This window comes from Anopheles arabiensis, chromosome 2 (genome assembly GCF_016920715.1).
Source record: "Anopheles arabiensis isolate DONGOLA chromosome 2, AaraD3, whole genome shotgun sequence".
NCBI classification, from domain to species: domain Eukaryota; kingdom Metazoa; phylum Arthropoda; class Insecta; order Diptera; family Culicidae; genus Anopheles; species Anopheles arabiensis.
In genome coordinates this window covers 87,850,999-87,874,881 of record NC_053517.1, presented here as the reverse complement: position 1 = coordinate 87,874,881, position 23,883 = coordinate 87,850,999, and the positions used below count along the sequence as shown (strand labels likewise).

The 23,883-nt window shown below is 48.3% G+C and overlaps 1 protein-coding gene across 2 annotated transcripts in view; it reads left to right on the top strand.

Moving 5' to 3' along the window:
- The window catches only part of LOC120893592 (diacylglycerol kinase 1), an 82,518-nt gene that overhangs the window by 56,250 nt on the left and 2,385 nt on the right, over nucleotides 1-23,883 (top strand). For both annotated transcript variants that reach the window (XM_040295569.1, XM_040295568.1), the window contains exons 5-18: nucleotides 4,064-4,274; nucleotides 4,409-4,579; nucleotides 4,684-4,866; nucleotides 5,633-5,755; nucleotides 9,882-10,006; nucleotides 10,377-10,485; nucleotides 14,629-14,757; nucleotides 14,892-15,103; nucleotides 15,836-15,976; nucleotides 16,696-17,193; nucleotides 17,302-17,988; nucleotides 23,111-23,266; nucleotides 23,361-23,577; nucleotides 23,653-23,834. In XM_040295569.1, the coding sequence (XP_040151503.1) occupies nucleotides 4,064-4,274; nucleotides 4,409-4,579; nucleotides 4,684-4,866; nucleotides 5,633-5,755; nucleotides 9,882-10,006; nucleotides 10,377-10,485; nucleotides 14,629-14,757; nucleotides 14,892-15,103; nucleotides 15,836-15,976; nucleotides 16,696-17,193; nucleotides 17,302-17,988; nucleotides 23,111-23,266; nucleotides 23,361-23,577; nucleotides 23,653-23,834 (3,144 nt within the window). The remainder of the gene's footprint in view (nucleotides 1-4,063; nucleotides 4,275-4,408; nucleotides 4,580-4,683; nucleotides 4,867-5,632; nucleotides 5,756-9,881; nucleotides 10,007-10,376; nucleotides 10,486-14,628; nucleotides 14,758-14,891; nucleotides 15,104-15,835; nucleotides 15,977-16,695; nucleotides 17,194-17,301; nucleotides 17,989-23,110; nucleotides 23,267-23,360; nucleotides 23,578-23,652; nucleotides 23,835-23,883) is intronic.

The window sequence follows — 23,883 nt, the reverse complement described above, 5'->3', positions numbered from 1 at the left end:
GGGGCCGAAAATCAGCGGAGAAGAAATGCTGAAGCACACTTTTCACGAGCGGGGCACATACATTTTGGCTGCTCGTTTCGCCCGCATGGTGCGTAATCGGTTTATCCACCCCGGACGCCCGGCCCCGCGGAGATACGGAAGACGTCGATTCACCCGTCGGCCCGACTGCCACCGTCTACCCGCCGGTCTCTACTACACAACCGGCAACAGCAAAACAATCATACCGTCGTGCGTGAGGCGGAAAGAGCATTTTGGCACGCCGTTTCGCTTTTATGTTCTTCGCACCGTCATCCCATGTCACCAAAAAAAAACCGTGGGCGCCTGCTGCCTATCAAAGTGACATCCAAAATCGGCGAAGGTCAATAGCCGGAAAGTCAGCGGGAAAGCTTTTCCAATGTCCCGAGTGCGTGCGTGGAAAACGAAAAGCTAAAAAGAGAAGAAAAAAAAACTCAGAACCGATCCACGGCAACCGACAACAACAACAGCTGACGATTGAAAGGACTTTCCATTATAGCGGGTGGCCCTTCTCCGAGATTGAAAGCCGTTCCCGTGCGCTGCGACGATGATGAAATCCTTCCCGAGGACGATCATGTATGTGTGTGTGTCGTGTGGTGAGGATTGGGGTGGATATTTCTGATTTTTCCCGGAACAATATCCTCCACCTCGGCGAAGCGTTTGATGATTTTTCTCGGCTGTTGCCCAACCAACCGGCGGTCGATGATTTTGCTCCGCGCTCTGTTTCGCACGTATCGCTTTCCGGCGGTAGCGACAAAGTGAACAGCACACACACACATGTCCGGAAAAGTTGCTTCATCTCACTGGCGAGCAATTTACTCACAATCAAATAGACGATTGTGTTTACTGAGCGGTTGAACCAAAGGGAAAGCGAAGGGGGAAGGTGCACGAGGCTATTGGCAGGCCTGGTTTTCTGCGTTCACAATAATTTCGTGCGTCAAGCGCAAACAACGTGACGGTACGTTGACAAGCAGCTAGCGCTGGAAGATGATTTACCCGCCGGGCACCCCGGATGTTAAAAGATGCTAGCAAATGGAAACAAGAGGACACTCCGGAAGGATAAAGGATATATTCGGCGGGAGCTAAACAGCCCACAAACACGCTCGTGGTTCATCTTTGTTCGGCAGGCTCTTTGCGTTGTGGTAACAATGTTTAAGCCGTCATCAAATAAAGCAATCAATTCACGGGGTATTACTTCGGAAAAGTGGATTGCCAAACTCTGCGGATGTAATTAATACGCCGTAAGCAAACAAGCGCTGTCAGGAGACCACACACTCACTGGAGGTTTAGTTTAAACACTTTCACGTCCTTCAAGATCTTAATTAAGAAAGTGTTAGAAAAATTTAATCGTATAAAACATAGACTTTACACTGTTTCCCCTTCTGCCGGTTAAAACAACCATCCTGTTTGCGTCACTAGCCTTTTTGCGTCACATTCTTAATTGATGGGAACTGAAAATATGTTTCACAGTGTACTGTATTAGCTCCAATCTCAAACTGCGTTCCTTCCTTTCTTCACCATAGGCAATAGCTTCACGAGAAGAAGGTGTACAGAGCCTGGCCATATTTACCAGCCGCCTGTACCAAATAGCGTTCCGTCAGTTCCAATGTTGGTGGCACTCTACTGCCTTAATCTCACACCTTCTCGCATTCCTGCCTTCGCCGGGTTTGATAATTATAACTTCAGACTAATTAACTTTTCCCTCCGAAGTGTACGACGAGGTCGCTGTTGTCGACAGCAAGCGCACGTAAGCCTCCTGAGTACGTAGCAGCGCATACTGTCTGCAAACCGATGCGGAAGCTACCACGCTTATCGGCAGCCATTTTTCCAATCACTATCCACCTCAAATGTCAATGTCGAATACCGCTCCATACACCTCCCCGACTAACCTAACCCCGCTGATCAAATTTCGGCCCGATGGGTTCGGTTTGCTGCGCGAAAAATGATGATGGCAACCAATTTTGCATTCAGCGCGCTTCCACGCTGTGGTGTCGTCGGTTCCAATGAATCCACCTTCCCCAGCCCCGTCGCCATCTTCACTCCGTCTGTCAACGGTAAGACACTACTCCGTATGGCGTCCCTCTCGATCTTCCCCCATCCCCTCCTCGACAAGATCCCGAGCATATGACAGCATGGTAATAAATTTTGATTATATCCTTAACAAGCAGGCTTAAGCATTGCCAAGGCTGCTGGAGGCTTTTCCGGCTTCCGCTCGACAATCGTCTCCTGCCGCCCCGTTTTCCTGCTGTTTTTGATAACCCGTCCCAAACGCGTTCCGACGTACGCCGAATACTAATCACACGCACACACACACACACACGATGAGTAGTGCCGGAGATTATGGCTTAAAAGCCGCTCAGCAACCGTACCCTTTCACGGGTTTGGTTGGTCTCCTACCGCCAATCCAAATATCACGCTGGCACGTGGGACCTCGTGATTGATACCACCATCCTGGGGTGTAGAAATGGCTCTCTTTTTATGTGTGTGTGTGTGTATATGTGAGTGTTGTTGACCCTGCAGTGCAAGGGTAAAAGAGCACCTTGGTTTCGATGCTCGGCAGCAGCCCACACATACATACAGGCCGTTCTAATGAGACTGTGGTGTACGGGCTTTTTCGGGACAGTACGTGCACGGCACTCCAACGATGGCGGCAGTTCGACACTATCCGTTCACAATCCGTGCATGATTATGCCTTTCGGGCAGGTTTGCTGCAAAATTGCTCCACACACACACACACTTCTCGTGAGCGGTGCCCCCGCGATTGCCGGATACGCGGTTTTATTGGAAACCAAGCTGATGACGACTGCCTTTACCGATAGCCGGTGATGTCGGAGGGTGCAACAGTGTGGGACGGGAAGGCGACTTAAATCTGTTTTATATTACAGGCAAAATCCGCTTAGCAAAGGCGAGCGCGGGTACATGGTGAAAATTTAGCATGCTGCATACGTTGCTTAGCTTTGTTTCGAAGTTGGGGATTTGCAAAAGCTTTTTCCCCTGTTGGGCTTTTACCATCAACATGATCTCGCTGTGTTTGTTGGTTGCTTAGTGAAAGCGCTCTCTCTCTCTGTCTCGCTACAATTGATTATTAACTTTTGGACCATTTTCGGAATGTGTGTTTGTTTGTTTCATTGTTAACGTATCTGAGTGTAATTTGAAACAAATTGTCTTTTCAAGCGTGACAGCTAAAACGAAAGCTTCTAAAGCCTGAACCTACAGCCAATACCATTGCCGGTGCAGCGAAACAAAATGGCCTTTTTTGCCACTGTCAATATCATTAGAACGAAACAGGGAACCATTCATCTTGCGCTTGATCTTCATTCCGGTTCCCTGTCCTTCGTTGTGTCCTTCGAAGTGAAAGCACGATGGCAGACGAACGTTCTACCACCAATGTGACCGTGTCTGCAAACTCGTTAATCTTGTTTTTGTAAAGATGACACCCTACCCTCGCCAAGGAAGGGACATAAGAAGAAAAAAAAACCGCTCCAACAAATAGAACGAATGGTAAGGAAGGGCCACTTAATTGAAATGTGCCGAGAAAGTGAGATGCGACCGAGAATAAAAATCGTTGCGTCTTGTGATAACGAAAAGACAAAAAGAGGAAGAATGTGTAGACGAAACGACAGCATAAAGGATCTAACTTTTTTTGGATTGCCTTCAAAACAGGCAGACAAAGTCTTTACTTGAATTAAGTAGATTGCCTCAAACGATCAGAATTGCTTTTGCGGCAGCTTGAGACGGGAGCGCTGGACGGAGCTAGTTGATTTGTTCGATGGTATTAAAGTGCAATATACTCGTATTAGATTTTGTTTTGTTCTATTTCATACCATCCAAAGAGGATGCTACATTGAAAAACAACTTAAACTGCTTCCAAGCCTTTCCAGCATGGCACTTCAGACAGAAACGCTCCACACTTAGGGCTGCCATCACTTCAAATATCTAATGCTTCCTTTAGGCACAGTAGATTCAGCTGCCTTCACTTCAACTTCATTTGCAAAACAACTACTCAACAATCGCTATCTTCTCTTTTTCTCACCTCCCGCTCTGGCAGGACATCGACTATGATGGTTTCCGCAAGTTTCTCGACTCGTTTCTGGACTGCGAAACGCCCGATGACCTGTCCCAGCACCTGTTCATATCATTCCTGCAGCCGGCCCTGTACCAGGCACAGCAGCAACAGCACAGCCACGGGAAGGCTCTCAGCCAGATGGCGGCGATCAGCAGCAATGCAGCCTGCGCCCCGGTAACGTCCCACAATCGTGGTAAGTGCGAACGGCAACACCCAATTATGTATACGGCTACGCTTCCCCGGATGGGTTGCAAAACATCAGCTGCAAATGATAGACATTTTCCACCCATTTTCGTTTTGGTTTTGTTGGTTTGTTGCTGGATGCAGGGTCGATACCGAACCTAAACAGCATAGTGGACATTCCGACACCGCAGCCGTCGCAGGAATCGCAGCGGAACAGCTTCGTCGAGCGGATACACGGGCTCACCGACAAGCTGCAGTCGCTCGGGCATCTCGGGCTCGATGGCGGCGGTGACAGCAGCAACAAGGGCAAGTGCGGTATGTACCACACCCCTCCACCCGGTCACACTGGACCACCAAAGCGAGCAGAGCGTGTCAACAAGCGGGAGGATCCCCGTTCGGGTTTGCTTTTTTCCCTGCAGGTACCGTCCATCCGATGCTGACAGTGACGCCCAGCCCGATGGGCTGTACGCCACCGATCCTGCAGGCACCGTTCCGCCGGTCGGCCGACTCGAGCCCGTCCCACTCGCACTCGCACAGCCACTCGCAGATTTCCCGGAACTCGTCGCGCAAAAGCAACAACTCCGTCAATTGTCGTATCGAAGGTAAATATTATCCCCCGCGCGGTTGGCCTACTTTTCCTGCCCACGACTCCGACCGCGGTTGATGAAGAAAATGGCGAAACAGATCGATCGATCGCGCTCACGAGAACCGATGCAGATGTCTAAACATTGGTTTGATTGTAAAATCAGTCACATAGAAAGCAAGCAAAAACATCTGTCAATCTTCAGCCGAAGGGTTCAGAGGAAGGATGGTTTTTGGCAGCTCTCGGTATTTTAACATTTAATCTCGCCGTCAGCGTACCGAAGAACGAAGAACCCTAGCTACCTGTTGCATGTGCTTTCAGCGTGACGATTCTGTTTCGATAGCTTTTAGCTTTTCCCGTACACGGGGGAAAGTAGCGCAAATGCTAAGCTTCAGCTTATCCGACAGGTCCGCACGACATACCGACGTATGCTACCTGATCACTTTCATTGTGCGTCTTGCCGCACCACAGCCTCAGCAGGACGAAAGCACGTCCGCATGGAAACAAATTTAGCCCACCACCCCGGGCGAGCGTTGTCGGATTCTCCATTTTCCTCGAAACGGTCAACACGGAAACACCCAAAGCGCACGTGACGTGAAGATGACGTGCTGGTGGTACGAATTTATCTTGTACAGGCGTTTTATGGCGCTCCCGATTTTACGCGCGAAATAGTCTCGGTCCGCTTCGTGCTCGCTTTCGGTCAGTGGGAAACAGTTCCCGCAATCGGTGCGCTTGTTTGAAGTGTGCTTCATTCCCTTCACCTGATTTCCACCGTTTCATTGCAGATGTGCGACTGATTCCTAGAAAGCAATCATTTTTGGATCCGCTACTGCTGAAGGTACCGCTCAAGGACGTCGTCTGCTATCTATCGCTGCTGGAGGCTGGCCGACCCGAGGACAAGCTCGAGTGTAAGTATGCTGGTCGATATAATTTGGAGTCACTACGCTTTCGCGAAAGTTCTCATTTCCCTACTTTGTTGACCTAAATGTCATCTCCAATCCAATGTTGACGGTTACTATGTCTAGCAGATGTATTTGAAAGGTGCTTGTGATCGTAATTTGTATTTGCTCCGGTGTACGGTTGAGCTAAGTTTAATCAGTAACGTACACATTCAACGAAAACGTAAGCAGTACCAACTTTTTCCAGGAATTATCCCTTCACCACTCGAAACACTAATTAACACTTGCTTTTGACTATAGAGTTAGGGATTGAATGTAATAACCTAGAAGTTACAAACGATACCTAGAAGCTAATTCATTTCAAAATAGTCATGAACTTGCCGAAAAAGTAATTAAAGTCTTGTGAGCGTCCGTTTGACGTTCACACTGTTTGTGCCCGCACAAAATTGTCAAAACCATATGAAACGGCTCTCATGAAAATGAAAAATCCTGCACAAAAAATTGGAACTCCCAAGCCAAAATTTCGTTAGATAATATCGCTAACAGAAAGTTTCGCTTCCAAAATTTCCACCAACACTCTAATTTGACTAGCTCCTAGAGAGCGCGACGTAGCTGACAGTGAAGCTACAAAGTTAGTTAGTGCTTCCAGCTGTCCTACACGAAACGGCGAGCACTGCAAAGAAAACGATGAAACTTAAATGTCATCCGTGTTTTTTTTTTTGGTTTTTGTTTGTGCTGCATTTGCCAAAACCTAAAAATAGCAGCTGCAAACTTACAAACTCCCCGCTTAACTTGCTTTCCAAATCACAAAGAAGAATGAAGAAGTACAAAACTCCCATTCTGCGCTAAAAACAAAGAGAGGAAAAGGGCACACCAAAAGGGTCGCAAAGTTCTTTTCGGCTACAATCCACTCAGACTTTCGCGTGCGCTCGCTGGCAGAGAGGATCATGGGAAAATAAATAGCATCTCCTGGCAGCAGTAGCAGCAGCAGCAGCAGCCCACAAAACGGGTGTGATACTTTGGTAATCCTTTTGATACGCCGAAGCTGTAGCGCAAGTGAACACACAAACACCAGACACACAAACTCTTGGCTCTGTTGAGGACTCCATTATCATACAAATGGCAATCATCAGCGTGCGCCACTTGTCCGCCTTTATCCAGTGCAGTACGGTACAGTTTGGACGAACCAACCCAGCATCGCTCACTCATTCCGACGCGGCCTTTGCCACTGCGCTTCCTGACCGATGCAGTAACGAAAATGGCTCCACATGGCTTAGAAATGCTTTATTTATGCGTACGCAACACTGCGCTGCAAACATGTACGCCCGAAAAGTTGTCCAGCTCCCATAACGGATGCCGTCTGCTACTTTCTTTGGATACGTTTTACGTCACTTGTTTTTGAATTTTCTTTTTGAAGCTCGGGCACGACGGTAAGAATAGAAGGGGCTGATGGTTACACAGTAACTGACACTAAGTAAGGGCATGTGTGTGGGTGCGACAAAAGAAGGCCTGAACTTGGGAAGGATGAGAGGATTCTTCCCAGAGTTCTCTGACACTACCGTCAGAATAACTTTATCGTACCTTGGTACAACTTTTATTGACATTGTTCCACAAATAATTCATTGCCCTCCAACCATCATCCCCGGACATGTAGGAAATTGGTTAGAGTCTACGGTTACACTACCAATGGCCAAACAATCAAAGCCACTGACCGTTTGTTATGTGCTATCTATATTCTATCTTTGTTAGGTTCCACAGTGTTCGTTAAGCGCCGGAAGGAGTAACTTTCCAGTATAGAGTGAATGTGGTTTGCGTCTATCATGTCTAGTAATTAGTGCCAGCTGCATGCATGCATAATGTATGGTTGTACAATTTTCAATTAACATTTATTGATCAGTACCAGCAGTCGGAGCAGTAGGAGCAGGCAGACAGCAAACAAAGACCTTTGCTTCTGCCTAATCTATTGGATGTACTTGCTCTTTGGTCTTTGGTATTGCTAAACCATATCCGTAACAGCACCTATTGAATCTTCACTTATTGGATGTTAGTGAACAATGTCCTCAAGTGTACCTCTACACCCATAATTGTCGTTTTCCGCATAAAAAGCATCAAAGTGCCCAAGACGATAGAACCATTAAAACACACATTGAGTTGTTCTCTTCTCCGTTCCTGTCTCACCTGCGACAATCTTCACCTCGATCCCCAAAAGATTTTCGGACACTTTTTTGTTTTTGTTCACTCTCCTGCTCCAAAAGCAAACATAGCACGAAATAAAATGGGGCAGTTTGTGTACGCATCAGGCACCGCTACGGTGCTCCGGATTAATCAGCCAATGTTTCATTCGGGAGACATGGGCCGATACGCTCGGTATCAAACGAGAAGACGTCAAAGCATCTTCCTTTCCTTCCTTCCTTCCGTGCCTGCCAATCGTAAGGACGTCATTATCGTCATCTTTCCAACGTTTGCCCAAGCGCTCTTCCGGCCTCTTCCTCACGGAGCTTTTATGCCAACGATCGAACTACGACGGCAGCACTAAATTTAGCCGATACGTTTTATGATCGCTTTTGCCTTTATCCCACACACACACACACACACACGCATGCCTCAATCAAGTGAAGCAGGAACAGAGAGCAGTCCGTGCAAAGGTGGGACAAATGGTTTCGTCGCCTTCTTCTCCTTCTCGAGCCGGGCCAGTAGGCCTCTCATGGTCGATCAATTTTCCATTTGAACGCTCTCCTAAGCGTCTAACGCGACGTCTCATGGCATGAAGGATAAATGCCATTGACTTACCGATAAACCGTAACCGTGTTACGTGGTAACTGCTGCGGGAAGGTAGGCCGGGTAGGCTTCCTCCCTCTTGGTCACAGGAAATCACCACCATTCTCTGAGCTTCACATAAGATGGTTCCGGCTGCTCTTTCTCTCGCACAAAGGCGGAAAACGGAAAACCCTTTAACGTATCCTGTTTCGAAACGGTTCGTGCGGCAAGCTGGTAGGTCCCCGGTGCCCCAAGCCTTTCTCATAATATTTATTTATAGACATATTTCCGATTCATATCAAATGGCAACCATCATGTGTGTGCTGCCTGGGACATAGACGTACGAACCCACCACCAACAAGAAAGTCCAGCAGCGGCGCTCAAAAGCAGCAAAGCAAAGTATTTTTACCGAGTAAGGTTGTTCGTTTTTTGTTTTTTGTATTTTGTGTTTTGCTTGCCACTGTGATCCACACCCACACCGCTGGCTTTGGTTTGGTGTGGGCGGTATGGGGGAGAGGGAGCAGTAGTAATGAGACCGTCCGCAGTCCCTCCTCGGAGAGCCGGAGGGTCAACTCGGGATACGATTTGTGCGCCGATTTGCCGGCGAGCTTGCGGGCGTTTTGATGATTTGGCCTGCTGCTGTGCTCTTTTGCTGGTCGTGCAAATTGTGCCGGATATGGGGTGCAATAAGGAATGCTGGCGGGAGGTTGGCGAAGCTTTTAAGAAAAATGAGCCGCATTAGGGTAGATAAGTTATTTCCAAAATGGTTTCAATTTCTCAAAAACCATCCTCTAGAGGCTCCACTGGGGAGTTTGGACGCGCTTTGAGACAAAGAAACCATTGGATTGCCAAGTGTTCCACCGCAGTTATGATAAGAGAAGAGCTATTTGATTGTTTTCTATTGTCTGTCATTAGATAGAAAGTTTTTTATTCGTGTTTTAGGATTTGAACTGGATTGAGTAAAGCTTTAAAATGGAAATAGTGTTCAAAAAGGGCTCAGTTTTATTCATAATAAGCAATTAAAGGTATCTTAAGTCGTGTGTGGGAGCTTTAAACAACACAAGCATCTATTGTTTGTAAACTTGCTATTAAAAACTGTTTCCCTCAACAACTACAAGCTTTTCATCACTCAATTGGTTGGTTTACTTTAAGAACCTTAAGTCCTTTTTAAACTAGAAAGACACGCTTCACTTCAGAACAGTCGACCTAAGCTAAGAAACGTTTCCTTCTTTTAATCTTTGCTCACGACCATTGGAATCCCCCCCGCCCTCCGTTGGTTCCTTCCACTCTGTGCATTCGTTTGCATTTGCACCCGCATTTACCTCACGCTGTTTTCTTCCTCTCCTCTATCTCTCTCTCTCTCTCTCTTTCCCAACAGTCATGTTCCGGCTGTACGATACCGACGGAAACGGAGTCCTCGATACGACCGAAACGGATGCAATCGTCAATCAGATGATGTCGGTCGCGGAATACCTCGGCTGGGACGTGTCCGAGCTACGGCCGGTAAGTATCGACACAAATCGAACGCTCCGTTCTGTCCGTGGCACGTACCGCCCGCACGCGCATGTTGACCGTTCGTGGTGCACGTGGCATTTGCCGCATCAATCGGCGCACTGGATCCTAGCCGCTACCAGGCTAAGGCTGACCGGGTCCTGCCTAACGATGTTTCATAAATAGAACAGCAATTGTGTGCGCCAGTTTTTCTTTTTCATCTTTCCCGCTTCACAGCTTCGATGATTGCTACTGTTTACTGACTCCATTTCTTTCTTTCTCTTTTGTGTGTCGCCCCGGTCCCCGGATGCTGTTTTCAACGCGGGCCCGAACGAAAAACTAAAACCAAATGCCTATAAAAAAAAAACACAAAATACCACAGATCCTCCAGGACATGATGACCGAGATCGACTACGACGGCGATGGGTGCGTTTCGCTCGAGGAATGGCAGCGCGGTGGCCTGACAACGATCCCGCTGCTAGTACTTCTCGGTAAGCCCAATATTGTGCGCGCCCATATCACTGCACTTCCCGGAACACTTCACAAAAGGCAAGACTTTTCCGCGAAAAGCACGCGAACAAACTGAAAGGCACACAACAAGCAATGGTGGGGAAAAAGTGTGTATGTGTTTGTGTGCTCAAGTGTGTGTGTGTGTGTTATAAAACATCCTCTACAGCCAGTGGCGGATCTAACGGTAGGCGGACTAGGCGGTCGCCTGGGGCCCCGCCGATTTAGGCCCCTTAGATCGCCTTTCTATAGTATGCCAGAGTACTACAGAGTACAGAGTACTAGCGACAAGGGGCCCCGGAAGTATGGCCGTTGGGGCCCCGAGGCTGGCCAATCATTAGCACCCCCCCCCCCCCCCGCCAGCAAAAATTTTAGAGCCTGTGACTGATGATCATAAGGGCCCTCGACGGCATCTCAAGTTTACTGCCGCTTACCCCCCCCATTTTCCATTACCAGGACCTTCAGGACCTCAACTCGTCTTTCCGCCTAGGGCCCCCGATACCCTTAATCCGCCACTGTCTACAGCACAAACAACCGTTCCACTGGGGACAATCGGCATCGGGATCGGCATTCGGTTCCCTTTTCGGCACGGGAGGGGGCACAGAAGGCTAATGCGCAAATCGGCCGGCAAATGAGGCGAATGCGAATCGCCCAGGCCGACCGGTTTTGCCGGAACCGGGTGTCCAATTAAAATTGTTATGCTTTCACCACCGCGGGCAGATTATGCGAACGCGAGGAACTTAATGATGTGCAGGACGCAGTGCCGGCAAAAGGTGCAAAGGTGGCTTGATGGGGGGGGGACTTTTCCCGTTTCCCATTCTCCCACTTGTTCTTGGATGATGTTTTGCTACATCTTTGCACCCCTCGCTATGTAGAGATTTGGCAGAATCAGGCGTTTTGATATGTCTGGTGCCGCCGCTTTCGTGCTGCTCTCCATCCATGAGTGGCATTAACATTTTACAAGCCGTTCTTAGAAGCCGCGCACCGCGCAAAAAACTATCTGGAAATGTAAGCTGTTTATGAGGCGAAGCAATTAAGATGATTAAAAGGCTGCCTTCAGAAACCTTTCCGGTGAGGATAGCAATTTTGCCGTGGAAAAATCAGCACACCTCGGTTAGGAGGAATTGAGTCATTAATTCTAAAAAAAACATCATTCCACCCGTTTTCTTTTTTGCTGCTAACTCTACAGCCAAACCAGTCCGGACGACGATATGGGAACTGGTGACACGAGGATGTGTCGATAAGTGACGCATTTATCAGCAAAACCCCCCTCGGGACCGATCCAATTAAGAGACGGGGCCTGCTGATAATGTGTGCAAAACGGTGGAAACATCAACTTTAACGATGCACTTGTAGCCTTAGGATGGGTTCACCTAGCGCTCCTGGCGATGTGTGCCTGTATGTGTGTGTGTGAAGTAAATCCGTACCCTTGAGTGAGGATAATTCAATCAATTATCCAGGCCACCACCGTCCACCGAGTGAAAGGAAGTGTGTAGGTGAGTGAGAGAGAGAGAGAGAGAGTGTGACTTGGCTGTGTTGAACGCGTGTGACCAGACGGATACTAATCTACACTTAACTTAATTGCAACATTTCCCACCAATGCACACACCGACGGTTGCACACCGATACCGAGAGCTTTCCCGTGTACGTGCACAAGTACACGTGGACGGAACGCTGGCAACCAGCAGGGGGTTTCCCAACGGCCCGGGCAGGGGGTGGGTTTTTGGGAGGACTTTGTCAGAACCTCTGGAGACTAATCCACTACGCATCCGCATCGACAGGACCTCAACAACTCCTCCGCAACAGCAGGATAAAGTCGTTTTTTGCTGATAAAAGTCGACGACGTGAAGTGCTCGAGCACACTTGCGCCGCTGAGCTGAGCTCCTCATCGACCCAGGGGATCAATTCGTTCAACCGATCTAACCGCTAATGCTTAAACGCCACTCCCAATGTGCCTCCCGCTGCAATGCCCACTCGCCCCTCCAAATGGTGCTGTAATGCAATCGGCAGACCGCTAAGCTAACAGTTGCTTCACCCTCGACCACGGAACGTCATCAATCAGCACGCAAAAAGCAAACACACTGTCATCTTATCCAGCACACAGGGTGTTCGGTGTTGCGTCCGTCACCTGAAACCCGGGCTTTAAGGGAAGAGGAGCATAGAATGCTCTTTGCCACTTTGGCACAATGAGCTTTTGAACTCGATTAATACGATTGTAGCATTGCCAGCGTCGCTGGGCGATGGCAGCAGTGGCATCGACGGGTGTGGGAGTGTGTAAATCGATACGATCGCAGCATAAAAGAACAGTGAAGTGTGGCAAGGGGGTTTGCTCTCGGAGCATCGTCGGAGACGCATCCGTAAACATCTCGGCACAAAAGAGTGGAGAAAAGTAGTTCCAGTTCCAGTGAAAAATCGGGTCAATGAACATTTACCAACCCTGTCCTAGGGGGAGAGGCGGACTGAGCACTGAAACGCATCCATCATGCGACGAAGTGCCGGTAACTGCTAAGCCACCCACTCGATTCGCCCAGTGACAGAGACGGATGTGAATCTATTTTTGTGCCTTGCGGTACGCTTATCGGACACAATCCATGCGATTGAGTTGTAGGGGGGGGAGCTCATCAGGGGACACGGTCAGAGGACTGATATTGAAATTAATTTTATACTATACGAGTTATTTTGCCTTGCGGCCTTGTGGGTCGAATTCGAAAGCCGATTGAGTGGTTTCGGTCAATCCCGTTTCCGATTCCGATTCGTCGTTGATGCCGGTCACGTAAACAAGCGCGGGGAGATTTCGAGCGTCACCATCAAATTCGACCAGTCCATTTGGGCGGAGCGTGAGATTTGAACGATGTCGATTGTTATGGATGACATTTATTGCGGACACTTCGTCAAACAAGATTGATAAGATGCTGATTGAGCTGTGAGCGGTAAAATGATGGTTTGGAGTGTGCTGTTAGCATAAGGAAATGTGAAACTGCCAAACATTACTTATTGGGAATTAAAAAGAGGACCAAAAATGACGACATTCTTTGATCGGAAAAAATTAACAGTCTTGTGGCTTTTATAGTTCTAAATACAGAGCATCTGTTTGGAGTAAATACAACGGTAGAACTAGCGTTTTAGCGCAACTTGATGAGCTATTTTGCCGTTTGAGCTTACATTCGTTATTATTAACTCAATTACAGCAATTGCAGCAGGCAGTACCTCGAAGATCAAAGCTTCATCGTTCAAAACACTGTCCAGTAATTACCCGTGCAGCATCATCGCCTCCAGTGCATAAGAGAAGCACCATATGGAACAAAAGCCTAATGGTTGAAGCTAAATTAGAATTCTACTGAATCCATCATGGCAGCGACCATTTTCCCATCCTGCACCACACGTATGAGCCACGAATGCCTTGAAGCCTTTCCGCAATGCGTTGCATCGGTCGTAGCTGTCAGCCATTGTGCATGTTGCAGAATAGGCAACGGACATCGCACCTATTTCCCATGAAATCTTCTCTTTTCCTTCTCCCACCAGTGAGGGAATGTTTGTGCATCTGTCTAACGCGCGCGAGAAATGGAATGGTCCCTCCAGGCTAGCGCTGGTCATTAGTATTCCTCGCGTTCGCCCGGAGCCTTATTTCCAACTGGCATCAATCTTACACGTTACCCGATAATACCAATGGCTCTCGTTCCGATGGCATTTTTTACCCCCACCGTCCTGATATGTTTTACGCCTTGCGGGCATGGCCGGGACGTGGGTTAGCTTGATGCGAAACGCTTAGCGATTGCACCGTGTGGTGTGGAGAACAGTTTTTGTCAAAACGGTGAAACACCAGGACAGGATCCAATCGCATACCCACGCACTATGGAACATCAGAGGAACTGCACACACACACACACACACACACGCGTAGTCGAAGCTTGAGTTTTTCGCGGGAATCCCTCCGGACGCTTTTCCGATGGCTAATTCCCGGTAATTGATGGCTCACGACAAACTGCACGGAATCTCGCCGGACACATAAATCCTTTTGCACGAGAGCGTTACGTGCGATCAATTTAACTTTTCCTTTTTTCTCTCCCCTGTTTCCATTTCCATTCTGTTCCTCTGCAAACGGGAAACGCGTGTGTGCCGCGTACCAGGCGTCGACAACACGCTCAAGGAGGATGGTTACCATGTGTGGCGGTTAAAACATTTCAGCAAACCTGCCTACTGCAATATGTGCCTCAACATGCTCGTCGGGCTGGGCAAGAAGGGTCTCTGCTGTGTGCGTAAGTATCCTACCGCCAATCCACTTCTTCGCTCACACATTTCTACCGACATTTGCAAGTCAAACTAATCTTTTATCATATTTTTTGCATTACTTTTTTGTCTCTTCTTCACTACTGGTACATGTTGCCAACAGTCTGCAAGTACACCGTGCACGAGCGTTGCGTCCAGCGGGCACCGGCGTCCTGCATCGCCACCTATGTGAAGTCGAAAAAGTCGAAGGCCACCGCCACGTTCCAGCACCACTGGGTCGAGGGGAACTGTTACGGGCGCTGCTCGAAATGCCGCAAGCGAATCAAAGCGTACAACGGAATTACCGGGCTGACCTGCCGCTGGTGTCGCATGATGGTGAGTGTAGCAACATTCCCGAGCGCTGGTAGTGGATGGAATGCGTTTGTTGCAAGTTGGTTCGGCTCGGAACCTCTGGGGTTCGGCCGTGCCTGGATTTACACGCTCTTTTCATGTTGCCGGCACCCCGTTCGCACAAGGTGCCTTGATTTACATGTGTTTAATTAAATCTTATTCTTTTTTCGGAACTGATTGTACACGGATTGAAATTGTCAGGCAATTAACTCGTCGTCAGTAATGATGGAGACGCCTGGTAGTGCACGTGGTACAGATGGGAATACTGTTACGTACTTTTAAGTGATTGTATATTGTGTTCCGTAAATTTGTAACTTATTTATTATTTTATCAAACCGTTTTTTATTATGTTTACCTTTAATTTAATCTATTGCATTTATTATTGAATATTGCACTCGACTTCACTAGATACATTCGGACATTATATTTATTTTACTCATTCAGCAGTGATATCTTTCTTTCTTTTGGTTCTTGGTAAAAACATAGAGAAACTACCAATCATTCAAATGACAATAAATACAAAGTTCACGGTTCAATGATGTCCTACCACAGTTCGTGTGTGTTCATTTTGCTTGCAATGCATAGAAACGAATGAAAAGAGCATAATAGTGTTCCAGCAGAACCGAGCAACCGAGTTTTTCCTTTTCCCACCCTCTTAACCGTAACCAACCGTAGCGCCCAACCGTTAATGTCATTCCGTTTGTATCACTTGCACAGCTCCACAACAAGTGCGCCACGCTGGTGAAGGCGGAATGTACGCTCGGGGAGTTTGCCAACCTCGTCCTGCCACCGACCGCCATCTGTCCGGCCGTGCTCGATCGGCAGAAATCGATCAATTTTACCACCAACAAGGGAAAGGTAAGTCCGCCTGGCTGCAAAACTCATTTATCTCGTGCCCGTCAACACGGACCAACACCCCCGGACGACCGTCGCCACACTTGCGTTGGTGTATGACACGTAGACGCATGATACAAAAGGGACCGAAACGCAAACGACGCGACGGTAAAATTAAACGGAAGAATGTATAAAAACAAAACCCCATGGATCCCGCCATGCAAACGGTGTGCAGAAAGAAAGAAATTTAAAAAAAACCGTACGCTATCGGTAATCACTTCATGGCGGAGCGTTTGTCTGCTTCCGGTGTAGCTGATGGATTGTTTGCCATTAATTTATTGAATCTGCGTGTGGGTGTGTGTGTGTGTGTGTGTGTGTGTGCGTGTGGAAAGCATTAATCCAAATTCAATGTATAGCGTGAAACCAGCTTCAAGAGAAGATTGAGTTTTTTTCAATTAGTTACGGTGTTTTGATTCGATCTGTAGCATCGTTTGCAGTTTCATTTTGTTTGCTCTCACAATTCCATTCACTCACCTCAAAAGGATGTAATTTATATCGGTAAAGGACCGTTAAATAATTAAACCCTGCTCGAAAAACAATCAAGCTGCTTCCTTGATTCTGTGGACGTTTATTGGATATTCAAAGGCACTGGCTTTACTGCTATACGACAATCGGTCTGTTTTTACTCATTTTACTTCTCGTTGCCCTCTCTCCCCGATCGTCGGCATCGTTCCCTTTTCCAGAGCGTACCATCGACAATACACTTTCAAATTACCAGCGACCCGAGTTGGTGCCCGCTGCTCGTCTTTATCAACCCGAAGAGTGGCGGCCGGCAGGGCGACCGGATCCTGCGCAAGTTCCAATACCTGCTCAACCCGCGCCAGGTGTACGACCTGTCGAAGGGCGGCCCGCTCGAGGGCCTCACCATGTTCAAGGACGTGCCGAACTTTAAGGTGATCTGCTGTGGCGGCGACGGCACGGTCGGCTGGGTGCTGGAAGCGATGGACAGCATCGTGCTGCAGACGCAACCATCGATCGGTGTGATCCCGCTTGGCACCGGTAACGATTTGGCGCGCTGTCTGCGCTGGGGCGGCGGCTACGAGGGCGAAAGCATTCCGAAAATACTGGACAAGATCAACCGGGCCTCGGTCGTGATGCTGGACCGGTGGAGCATCGAGGTCAAGAACAATCCGCTGGCGGCGGAGGAAACACCAACCGCCACCACCATGCCCGGCCACAAGGTAAGTGGGTAGTGTGTAGGCGTCCAGCGGGCCCTATTACGCCGAGTACCGAGGCCTCTATGTATTTACTGTTTTTTTTTTGCTGTTTTCCCGGTCCCTTACTCACAGGTAACACTGTCCGAGAACGTGCAGAAGGTAATAGAGCTTTCGCATCGCATAATTGCGGAAAAATCTGTGATCCAAGCGTACGACGAGGAGGAAAATAGTACAAACCGAGCGACCGACGTACCGTCACCGCCCACCGCCAACGGTACGACGCAACGTGCCGCAGTGAGTGACAATAATGGGTTCGCCATCGGACCGGACGCTGCCGCCACGGCGAGGGTCGCCGCTACGACCGCTACGCCCCCACCGACGCCGACCACACCGTTCGCGGGTGGTGCCGTAGGACCCACCGTAATGGAAGGTTTCATTGCCGAGAATGCCAATAGAGGCGCGGTGGACCCGCCCCTGACCAATGGCGGTGCGACGACGCTAGTGTCGTCGATCGCTGGTGTCGACGAGGACGACGACGTGGCGGCTAACACCGGCACTAATGGTAGCGCGCCGCCGGTCGATAACGGCCCGTGTGCGAACGACGATGATGCAGCGCAACGTGCCGAGGACGATACCGTGAACAGTTCCTATCAGCAGCAGCAGCAGCAGCAGCAACACCATCACAGCAACGGCAACGCCACGGACAAACCGAGACCGGAGAAGAAAATTATCGACCTACCAAAGTTGATAAAGCCGCAGGTCGGATCGGAATTCACCGTGCCGTACAACATTGTCAATAACTACTTTTCCGTCGGTGTGGTAAGTATGACGAGGAGGGTGGTGAAAAGGGAGCGGGGAAATGGACGAGAAATAAAACCGCCACAGCACCGCGCCCATTATCTGTACGGCATACGTCGTCACGGCGTCTAAGCACATTGCGGCCAATGTCAATGCTGTCCTTTTGAAGTGCCGTGTGGCGATGGAAAACCGGACGGAATGGGAAGTATGTACGGGGAATCATTTACGGGTACGATCGCAACCTTCGGGCGGCGGTGTGTGCTGCTGAAAGGACTCGAAAAAAAGGAACAAAAATATTGTGCGTTATATACGCAGCACGCATTTGTTGAAACTTTTGCCTTACAACGACACGGCACTCGGTCGCTCGGTATCTCTCCCTGGTCGAGATTTACGCTAACGAGTGCGAATTGCTGTTGAACTTTTATTTACGCTTTAACGATGCTCGTTGAGCACTGGCCCCGTTGCAACTGGATGGAAACACAGCTTGCTTTGGCTCCCAAGCCTCCATTATCGAGCTGGCTAATTTGTCCAGCGGTCTTAAAGTCGGGGCGATTTCACCGGGGGGGAAAAAAGGGCGAGCCTTGTTGTTGTCGTTTTTTTGTTGTGCCGCAAAAACTTTTAGGCAGCCCACCGTACACTGTACGATGTTGTGTTGTTTTGCTTTCTGTCGCTTTCCTCAGCTTATGAAAAGTGCTCCGATAACAGTTACACTTCCGTTTTCCGGTTGACCCAGTTCTGGACCACACCGTGCCTGTGCTTACGCGGTGGAAGCGAAAGCGGAAGTGTTTTATCGCGAACGTTGCAGAAATTAAACAGTAATTAGTGCGGTGTGTGTGTGTAGTCCGTGTACCAACTTGTGTCTCTCACTTTAAAGCCCAGATCTCGTTTAAGTCTCCGTAACATTAGCACCCTCCACACGCTCTACATTCACCCTCAAGTGGTCGGTTTGTTGAGCAAAGGTTTCTTAATTATTCAAACTACCGGATGCAGCTGTTGTCGGGATTCGGTGCCGTAAGGCATAGTGGCTTGTATTGTGTGTCTGTGTCCTTGTGCTGTGTATGTTATTATGGAGTATTCAATAAGCTTAGCAGCATGCACACCCACCAAACGTTGCTCTAAAATCGAGTGCAGAAGAAAAAGGGAGGCAGTGCTTTACATGTTTGAAGTATGTTTATTTGGCATGTATGAGTGTGTGTGTGTGTGTTCCCATTCCCATTCGCCGTGCGAGCGCACTGTCTCGCCCCCGAGGTAGGTGTGCCACCCTGGATCAAGGCGGAATGCTTTATGGTGAGAATTATGTTGCATATTGTATGATGGGAACCGTCAAAGGCGGTACCACCACGGTTGCTGCTGTTGCTGCTGCAACGCTCCCGCTCTCGGCACGACACACTCCTCGGGCACAAAGGAATGCCAACTGGCTTGTTTGTTTAGTGTGTGTGTGTGTGACTGTTTTTATTCGAAGTACAAACGGAACGAGAGCTCTTTAGCTGAGGCTCTATTGATTTAAACTCGTTCACAACGCGCCGCTGTTCTTTTCTTTTGAGTGAGGAATTCAAAACACGTTTTGCTTATGATGATGTTATGGTAAAGTTAACGCGCTGTAAACACGTTGTACGACTTCAATGCTAGAATGTTTTGTTTCAGAAACGCTTTGGAAAATGGCAATACAAACACTGCATGCTCCACAAACATTGATCTAGTAGATGCAAATTCTGGCGTTTGCCTCTAAGGTGACTTTTCGTGACACGACGGGATACTATTGGATCGATTGTAGATCTTTTTTAATGAAAGTAGGGGTTCTAGGTATTAAATGGACCAAATAAGTAATATTGAGTAATTTGCAATGACATTTTCAAGCAGTTGATATTATCAATCATGTTGATTCTTTGAGGTTCAATGTAGTAATCTGTTAAATAAAAACTTTTGTTATTTTTGCCTTAAACACAACCATAACTTTTTATCATTTTCTAAAAAAACAATGTTAGTAAATTTTGGGTCTGATTAGGACAACACGCACCTCCACAAAGGGACAGAATAAACAAACACCAAGCGGCAAAATGCACCATAGCATAGACATAAAATAAAATACGGACCTAATTTTAGATCAATTAAATAGTTGAAGCATTTCCTGCGATTTCTTTCTTTCTTTTTTTTTAATTACAAATAAATCTATATCCAGGAACCGCAAGCCCTCAGCTCTACTGCCACGAAATTTGCTCGTACTTCAAAGCATAATTTTCTTACACATTTTGTACATGAAACAGTAAGTTTGTAAGCGGCTACTTCAAGAATCGGTTCTGTGTAACAGTTGTCAACTCGTTCAACCTAAGAACGTTTCCGTTTTAGGGCCAAGGCTCATGTTTGCCACTGAACTACCTCATGCGCGCAAAATACTTTTATGTAATGACCAAATTTATTATGACTAAGACATTCCAGTCACAAGACGGCAAAGCAAATAAATGACAGCTTTTTGAGACCAGCTTTTCGCTCATCTATGGTAGCTTTTCCCAAACCAGAAGGAGAAGAATAAGAAATCAAGATATTTATATATATTTGCCGGTCTTTTTAAAACTTCATTGAAACGCATATATGGTGAGGATTTATTCGTCATACGATTTGCTTCCTCTTTTATCGGCAGCATAGCAGCAACACACGCAAAGCTTGCCCTGGGTGTTCATGCCTTCGAGCAATATATTTCCCCATTTTAGCTACCCTAGACACCAACTAAGCTCACCACCTAAAACCTCCCCCTCTTTGCGCTTGTATTGGCCTACCCCCTTTCCTCTTCCTTTAAAACTGTTGCACTCTCCCGGCAGCAGCAGCAGCAGAAACAATTTGTTCCAGCACCACCACACACCCGATAATGCTTATATTATTTGACCGCGGTTTTCTCAACCACGACCACCATGAGCCACAATTTATTGCTTCCGCCAGCAGCGCGAGTGCTAGCGTGGAACCTAAAAAAACACCCCCCACGCGCCTTTTTTGGAATTTTGCAACGCTGCAAAAGGATTATTAAAATATATTCCACCTTCCCCCCGAAAAAAGTGTTCAACCGTGCGGTCATAAATAACGGCAGCCCCAGGCAGTGCTTCAAATGAAAGGGGGGATTGGGGCACCAATTTCGCCGGCCTCAGCAGGTCGGTTTAGCAACGGGCTACGGGCAGTCAATATGGCACGGCAGGCTACGAACTTTACTACAGCACGCAGTTCCAACGCGAGCTCCTAGCAACTTCAAAGCATAATTTTCATTCCCCCAAACGGCCTCGTAGTTTAACCCGTGTCTCCAACGCACCCACACCGGGCGCTTCAAGGCCCTGGGCCCCATGAAAGTTGCATAAGCGACCGAAACTTTGGACTGCGGCAGTTAATTTGTGTGAATGTTGTGCGCGCACATTCTACATTTGATGGCATAAATAACTTCTGGTTCTATGCCATTTCTCATTCCGTTCTATGCTTCCGTGCGCTTGGAGGCTCTTTTTTTTGGTATGCCACACATTTCTGTAATCCACTACCGATATCTATTACCCCCTTCTATGTGAGCCATTCGTCAGAGTTTGACTGCAAAGAGAAAGAGAGAGAGAGAGAGAGAGAGAACTTGGCGATGATGGTACGGCGATATGGCGAAGAAATTAGCATACAAACAAAACCACAATCCCATCCAAGTCCTTCGCTTGGATTACAACCAGATACGACCACTGCTCCGGTCCAGTGTTGGTGGTTTTGGTTTAAATTTCCCCCATATTTTCAGCTCTCGTCTTCTGCCTCTCCTCCTCCATCGAATAGAAGCAATAGAAACTTTTGTCTGTATCCCCGCCAACCTTGGCGGCTAAGCATTATCAGTGGCATGATCATTGGTTAGGAACATAGGAGGAGAAAAAAAACCTCTGGAACTGTGCCAAACACACGCAACCACCTTGGGCAACTCAGACCAGCAAATTAACTACTCCCGACACTCGGCAAAAATATGCTGCCCAGTTGGAAAATTCAAGCTTCCGCATACTTCACTGGTTCCGGTACGGTAATTACCCAACGGCCCCTCGTGCCCACTAGCGAAGTGGTCTCGCGTCTTGCGGGGGAGACGATAAAAATCTGTTAAATGTCTTAAGCCACGCGCGGCCCCATCGCTCGCTTCGCTGTTTTTTGCCCTTTCGTTTGCCTATTTCTTGGTAAATCGTTACCAGTGAAGCTTGAAATGATTTGAAATTGTCCATCCCGTTGTTCGCCCGTTGCTTGCCGCACGCTACCATTCGCACGTAAACCCCCGGGACAGCTTCGACCAGGAGTTCGCGGTAACTACAACCAGGTTTATTTATAGCACCGCCACCAATTGGCCGTGTTTCTTGCGCAAGGACACGCAATCGCGGGGACGGCTAGGCAATTGCTGGACCGACCAGGCACGAGTATAGAGTATCGGCTGCGAGATGGTAAATTAAAAAAAGGGATTTAGTTGGACCGTTCCCGTAGCAAAGTGTTTTTTTTTCTTTTTTGTCTTCAGGTATCCTTTTCCTTCTCCTTCATCCTAGTCTTCTTGCTCGGCATTGTCGTTTCCCGGACACCCAAACCGGACTCCGTGCCGGCGGAAGGGACGTGAAATGTAATTTCATTAATTTCACGATTAAAAACCAGTTCGCTTTTGGTCGACCCGGCCCTGGTCGGTGGGTCGGATTAACCGGAGCTGTGGTAATGAATTCGATTCGACGGCACGTTGCCTTGGGATGGCACGGGACGAATCGGATTGTATAACAGAGGGATATATTGCTATCAGCTAATTATCTCGACGGCAAATCGGATCGGTCCCGATGCTGTCCCCATTCGCTACATGCACAAGACGACGGCTAATTACGGGCTTGTGCTGCAAAGATCCCAGGGCCAGATTATGGGAGACTTTAAATGAAGGGCGAGCACGAAAACAATGAAATCCGATCTGTCGAATGCTCTGCTGTTTGCTGCAGCCATTCAATGCTATCCCGATCGCGTGACGACTGTCCATCTTGCATGTGCTGGAAACTGTTGCAGATAACTGCTTCCATAAAAGGAAAGCACTTATTACGGGGTGGAAATGTGTTATCACGCAATGAAAAGAGCCGTTTTTCGCTTCAACACAATCATTTTTGGTTTTTTCTCTCCACGCACGCATCAGGATGCTGCCATCTGCGTAAAGTTTCACCTGGAGCGGGAGAAAAATCCGCACAAATTCAACAGCCGCATGAAGAACAAGCTGTGGTACTTTGAGTACGCCACGTCGGAAACGTTCGCCGCCTCCTGCAAGAACCTGCACGAGTACCTGGAGATTGTGGTAAGCGCGTGTGGCGTTTGCTGAGAATGTCTGCCGCCATTAATTTCCATCTGATTTTGTTTCCATCTCTCTCTCTCTCTCTCCCCGTCTCCAGTGCGATGGTGTTTCGCTCGAGTTGGCCAACGGTCCACAGCTGCAGGGCATAGCGTTGCTGAACATCCCCTACACGCACGGTGGCTCCAATCTGTGGGGCGAGCATCTGTCCCAGAAGCGGATGCGCAAGGGCCCGTTCCGCAAGAAGCTTAAAAACTCCGACAAAGAGCTGTCGGCGAACAGCTTCAACTCGGTCGATCTGTCCATCGCCATACAAGGTTGGTTGTGGGATGACTTCCATTCTGTCCGGTTCTTTATTAATTCTCTTCCGTTTTTTTCCCGTCCGCTCACAGATATTGGAGATAGCAAGATAGAGGTGATCGGGCTGGAGAACTGCCTGCACATGGGCCAGGTGCGGACCGGGCTGCGTGCGTCCGGCCGCCGGCTGGCCCAGTGCAGCGAGGTAATAATGACCACCAAGAAAACCTTTCCGATGCAGATCGACGGTGAGCCCTGGATGCAGGGCCCTTGTACGGTGAGTGCAGCAATGCGCGAAGCCTCCACATCCACTCTAACGCCTCTAC